The sequence below is a fragment of the Medicago truncatula genome, chromosome 5 (assembly GCF_003473485.1).
Source record: "Medicago truncatula cultivar Jemalong A17 chromosome 5, MtrunA17r5.0-ANR, whole genome shotgun sequence".
Taxonomy (NCBI): Eukaryota; Viridiplantae; Streptophyta; class Magnoliopsida; order Fabales; family Fabaceae; genus Medicago; species Medicago truncatula.
Window position 1 is genome coordinate 40,603,494 of NC_053046.1, and position 6,585 is coordinate 40,610,078.

Below are 6,585 nucleotides of genomic sequence, written 5' to 3' on the forward strand. Positions count from 1 at the left end.
GAACCAATATAGATAAAGTTGTGTTGGGATTGAATTTCAATAATTATTTCTCTTATGTTTCATATTAATCGATTGTATACTTTTTATGCTTCAAATATAACTTCACCCTTCCCTCGGCGTACATCTCTTGCTAAGGTTAACATCACGAGATCCACAAAACAACTGACTTCTGATGCATCGGTGGAAAAATAGCCAATTTTTTCTATGACATAAGCTCGAAAAGTTATACATAAATATAGACCTACCTCTACCCGCTATCTCTCGGGCAATTGCATCGAGAGACAGAGGATAATATCATTATAATAAAGGATGGTGTTTCTTTGGTGAAGGTGATGATACGGGGAATAATGGGTTGCACGAGGTGGAGGAGAGGGAGCTTAAGGTGTTGTAGGTAAGTGAAGGAGAAAAGAGAGTTATATGGGGAGGTGAAAAAAATTTAATTATGAGTGACGAAAAAAAAAAACAACGTTGAGGTCGGTAAGGGAGGGTATATGTTATCTTTTAAAGTAGCTTTGACGGATGGGGAGTGGGTGTGTAAGGGGGTTGTGCAGATAGTGGTTGATTGTGATATAATACATTGTTACAATAACAAATTGTAGATGATGGACTTATCGACATTCAGATTGTGCCTACGAGTGGAGCAAAGGTCTTCATATCCTTTTCTAGTAAAGGAGGGGTCATGGGAATTGAATTTTTTCGCTCGTTCTTTGAGGAATTTAGTGTTTGGTATCCAACGTTGTCAAATCAGGAAAGATGCATTTGGTTGCGGTTATTTGGGGTTCCTCTGCATGCATGGACAATAACCACAAAAATGTTGTTCATTACCTTTTAATATTCCCCAAATTTAATGATCTATTGAGTGAGGTGACATTTGGCCATTTGTAGAAATGTAAGATTGGAGGGTGGGAAGTTGGTTTGATGAGAGACGTGTGATGGGACCAAGACTTTATTATTGTTAGATGGATGTGTGTTGCAAGACAAATTTAGACAATAATTTAACTTATTTGAAAACCAATTATTGTTTTTAATTTGACGATAATTTAACTAGTTAGAGAGAAAAATAGATTATGATGATTTACTATACAAAAGCTCAATCACAAGTATTACTTTTTTAAAAAAAAATTATGATCTTTATAATTATTTATTAAGGTATTTTACATTCATATCAGGTGCGGATCCACCATAAGGCATGGTGTGGCAATTGCCACACCAGATTATTCCCCATTTTTTTTCATATATTTGATTTAAATAATTATATATATAATATAAGTTGTCAACATATCATAGTTCCTTTCTTGACCTAGCGGTATGTGCTTGATGGATGAATCGCAGGTCTTGTGTGCAATATATATATTTTTTAAATTATTAATAATAAAAAAGGGTGTTGCATCCAAACCATTTTGTTGTAATGTTTAAGGTGTCAATGCTTTTCTTTATTAATATATATATAGTTGCTTTGAAAGTTTTGCCACACCAATATCAAATGTATGGATTCGCCCTTAGAATATACCTTTTATTATAAAAGTTTTGCTAACATATCTTAGTTGCAACACTGTGCACAAAGATATAAACCAAATATGAAAAGTATGTAAGCAACAACACCAGAAGTAACAACTAATAGATTACGATTATCACAAGGTGTGTAAAGAAGACATCATGTATGTTCCATGAGGGTCTACTGATTTGAGATTATATGATTATTCATACATTTGAATGGACGGTTAATAAATACATTGGCAAAAAATATTCTTGGCGGTTGTTTGGAATTGCAGTAGACAACCCGTGAAATTGCAGTAATTTCGAAGCTTGCGTCGGATATTGGACGCAAGAAATGGTAATTGTACCAAACATCTTGGACATACAGTCATTTTCATTTAATACTCCAAACATCTGAGTATATCAATCAATTCCACCAAAAAATTGCTTACTTTAATATTCTCATTATAAAATAACGGAACAAATGAAAGTTAATATATCTAATACATTTTAAAATTGGTCAAAGTTTCTCACAAAAAGAACCAAAAAATTTGACGTTTCTTAGTATAATTGAAGACTAGAGGGAGTATGAGCTAATCTAGTTGATTGCAACAAGCCAACAATATTGATAAATCACAAAGCTACTTTGGTACATGGCAATGGGGCGGGGTGGGAACGGTTTCACCTTCCCCGTCCCCATACCCTACTCACAAATACTTAACCGTTATCATACTTATACCCAACGATGATGAGAAGTCGAATACCATCCCCATCCTTGACAGGTTCGGGTATCCGCGCCCCATCCCCATCCCCGCAATGGATAATTTATTTTAATAAAAAAATAAGTATTTTTCAGCCTCATACTCAATGTTTTAATATTATCCATCAAATAGATGATGACAATCGATGGCTTTAGTGATGGAGAGAAGGGAGGGTGTGAGATGTGGAAGGAGAAGAGAGAACTTAGAGAAGTGAGTGCCGTCTAAAAGGAATAATGAATTGATTTTTTACATTCAAGACGGGTTTGGGTATAGGTTCAGGGTGGGTACCTTATATCCCCCTTCCCATACCCGTGTTTTGAAATCGAGAAAAACCCAAACTCATATCCAAACCCAATCAAAGCGGGGAAAACCTGTCAATTTGGGTGTGGTTCGGGCGGTTACCCACAGGTATGAGCTTTGTTGCCATGTCTACTAGTTCCCTCGATTGTAAAGCATGCCAATGCAAGAAATCGTTAATACATACTAGCCATCCTCAACACTTGAAAAAGAAAACCAATTACAATGAAAATTACAATATTCTGTAGTATACAACAAATAAATGTACCAGATATTATCAAATCAACAAGAGTGAATTTAATCATTTTAGCAAGGCTGAATTAAATCCGCCATCCTCAACACTTGTAAAAGAAAACCAATTACAATGAAAATTACAATATACTGTGGTATACAACAAATAAATGTACCGGATATTATCAAATCAACAAGAGTGAATTTAATCATTTTAGCAAGGCTGAATTAAATCCTGTCACGAATCTGAACAAACTATAATATACCATTCATTGACAATTCCGCCAAGATATATAGGGTGTCGGTGATAAACATGGGATTTATAAGGAGCATTTTTTTTCTTCTGAAAAACCTACTCTGCTGGTCAGCCTTGATAGACCTTAAATCAAAATTTTATACATTTTCCACAGAGGAACTTGAGAAATGTCAATTTTTCAACAACTGGGAGTGTTAACGTCTCCATAGAACAAAAGCAAACAAGAAAATGACAGTCAAAATCATCCCTGCATATTTGATCCATTGATCAACACGGTTACGTCTCTCAATTAGCCTCAAAACACGGTTTGATATCCCCGCTGTATTGAGAACATCCAATGCTTTCCTATGCGCACTCTGCACAAAGATATCAACCAAATATGACAGGTGTGTTAGTAACAATACCAAAAGTAACACTAGTAGATCATGAGTGTTAACATTAATGCTAATATTGATAATAATTAAGTTTAGAACGGAGAAAAACAAAACAAAAACTACAAGTTATTTTTCAATTTCAAAACAGAAACATGTAAAAATGCCAAAACCAACTAAGCTGATGAAGAACATAACATCTAAGAGTTGAGCAGGGGCGGGGTGTGTAAAGAAGACATCATGCATGTTCCATGAGGGATCTGCTGATCTGAGATTTATATGGTTACTCGTTTATTTCAATGGAAGGTTAATGAATACATCGACAAAAAATATTCTTAGTTGAAAGAAAAGGAAAACAAATTCGAGGAGCTAGTGGTTGTTTGGAACTGCAGTAGACCACCCCCTGAAAGGGTGGTGGTTTCAAAGCTTGGGTTAGGAGCAAGAAATGGTAATTGTAGCGTGCAGTTCCAAAAATCCTCTTACATGTTTAAGTTGTCATTTCATTACTTTAGAAGCCAGAGCAACAAAACAAGATAAAGTGAATGTGAGAGAGACATAAAGCAGAGATATCACCAACAACAGAATAGCTACTTGTCAATTACAATATACATTTTCCTGGAAAGGACCACTTCAGTTCACCCCCTACCCCCCAAAAATAACGAACATGAAATATGATCCACCAGTCACAATAGAAACTAGACGACATTATAGGTAAACCTAAACGATAGCATAATGGTGATTATTGCCCTCCTAATCATCAATTCAAGCTATTAAACATACACTTGTTTGTTGCTGAGTGAAAGCAGAAAATAGGAAGATACCTTCAAGCGTTCCCTTTGTCCATGAATAGATGAAAGTATTGTCTCTCCAAGTGCATTAGCATTTTCCAATTCACGTGCAGAATTGCGAACTGACAGCATCGCTTGCGTATCATCGTCGAATATTCTCAAAACATGACTAGGATCCCCGTTCTGTTTCATCATAATTAACAACAAAAATCATGATTTAGCAAAGTAAAAGAAAGAAAAAAAAGCAGTGAATCGCTAAACAACAATCACATACAACTCTTCCCAGAAGCTCTTCTCTTTCTTTAGCTTCCATCATTCGTTTATGATTCCTTGAGTTATATTTCTCCAAACTCTCTCTTAACGATTCGGCTTCTTCTGCTATTTGTTCCACTTTCCTGCACCAAAATCATCACAATTAGAACAGAAACATCCTAACAACTAGAACAACATGCAAATCATATAAAAACAGCTATGAAACACAAACACAACAATGACACGTTACCATCAGTAAAAATTTAAGAAATTAACATAATTCAGTGTCAGACACCAAACACACCTCCAATCTAAAGTGTCGGTATGAAGCACAGATATCGGACACTCACGTCGACACCAATAATAATTTGAGAAAATGACATGATTCAATGTATTCACATCTGTCAATGTCAGACACCGACACGTGTCATACACCGCCACACCTTCGATGGTGTTATATCTACCTAGAAAAAACAGTAACTGCATTATACAGACTCCCAATTTCACAACCGAATATTGAAATTGCAGATTATACACTGTTATTTCAATATCCTTGAAATTTAACAAAACTTATAAGAACTATAAATTCTTCTAAAACATAGAGTCAATTGAAACAACGGCATCATAATTATCATAGTTAGAACACCAAGATCCTAATAACTAGAATACGTGAATCATATAAATAATAGCTATGGAGCATTGACACTACACTGACACCTAAAAGCATAATAATTAGAAGACCAAGATCCTAACAACTAGAAAAACACGTGAATCATATAAAAACAGCTATGAGGCATTAACAAAGACACCAGACACGGCATGACAAGTCAGCATTAGTGATAACTTGAGAAATTGACGCGATTCAGCATGCCTCCAATCTAAATTGTCAGTTTGAAGGACAAACATAGACACATACACTGACACGACGAGACCAATAATAATCTTAGAAAATGACAGGATTCAATGTAATCACATGTGTACGTGCCGGTTCCGGTGTCAGTGTCAGACACTTGCACGTTGTTCATAACACACGTGTCACCGACACACCTTCTATTAGATGTGTAGGTGCATTATGCAGATTCTCAATTTCACTACCGAACATTGAAATCACAGATTATACACACGATTATTTCAATATCCTTGAAATTTAACAAAACTTGAGAACTAGAAATTCTTCTAAAACATATAGTGAATTGAAACAACAGCATCATAATGATCAAAACTAAAATCTAACAGAAACGAAGATTTCAGTTAAAATTCCGTTAAGATTAATAATCGATACAGTTACATAGCAATGGAAAAAGCGAACGATTCGCAAAACCTATTCCAGAGATCGCGTTGAGATTTGGCGCCAATTGATCGCGAGAGTTGACTCATTTCGACGCATAGGGATTGGATCTGAGTGATGTCTTTGCTAACGGCGAAGGAGAGATCGGAGGAGGAAGATGAGTTGGAATATTCAAGGCGTTCGAGACGTTCGAGTCCGTCACGTGTTCGGAGAAGAAGCTTTCTGGCGGTTTGGTGAATCTCCGAAAACGTTCCACCGCCTCCTTCCATGGTGGTTATGGGAGCAACGAAACAGAGTTCAGTTTTGGAAACGAAACGGGGAACGAAACGTAAGAAAATGGTTAATAAAAAGTTTCAAATGAGAAGTTGATTTAACTAATTTCTCATAAAGTTGAAGGCCGGAACTTATATATTTGTCCCTACCAAGAGTTAAGCTCACAATAAATATTTTGATTTCTAATACATAAGGTCGCGTATAGAATTTGACGATTTCGACTGTTACGGACGTTGTAGTTGTCGCGGTGTGAATTAATTACAACATTGCACAACTCATACATATTGATAGTAATGTAAATAACTTAAATATAGATATATTTGGATTCTAAACTATATAAGGAGATGACATTATGTAATTTATGATCAAATATGTACTAAAATATATGATTTTCATCTATCTTAATTGAAAAAATATTTGGATTCTATGTCTATTGTCATGAACATTATGTTACATAAATAGCTCCTCAGGCCGGACACTTGCTTTCTATCTTTAAATGGTTTACCCAAAACCAGAGGGTTAAGGCTCTCACCTTCTTTTCAAATCAAAGAAAGAAGAGCCCGGACCTTTCCCACCTCCCTCAATTTTTAGT

At 35.6% G+C, this 6,585-nt stretch overlaps 1 protein-coding gene across 2 annotated transcripts; it reads right to left on the bottom strand.

Annotated features, from left to right (window-relative positions):
* Window positions 1-2,779: 2,779 nt before the first annotated feature.
* Window positions 2,780-6,113, bottom strand: LOC11431482 (membrin-11). Of its 2 annotated transcripts, none has more exons than XM_013598910.3 (4): window positions 4,737-5,731; window positions 4,455-4,575; window positions 4,214-4,363; window positions 2,780-3,377 (listed from the first exon to the last, which is right to left on the bottom strand). In XM_013598910.3, exons 1-4 carry the CDS (start codon window positions 4,916-4,918, stop codon window positions 3,216-3,218), a joined length of 615 nt encoding a protein of 204 aa, XP_013454364.1. In that variant the 5' UTR covers window positions 4,919-5,731; the 3' UTR covers window positions 2,780-3,215. The 2 variants fall into 2 exon arrangements, with proteins under 2 accessions (XP_013454364.1, XP_003617337.1); XM_003617289.4 differs by lacking the exon at window positions 4,737-5,731 and adding an exon at window positions 5,754-6,113 and having other exon boundaries at window positions 2,809-3,377.
* Window positions 6,114-6,585: the final 472 nt, after the last annotated feature.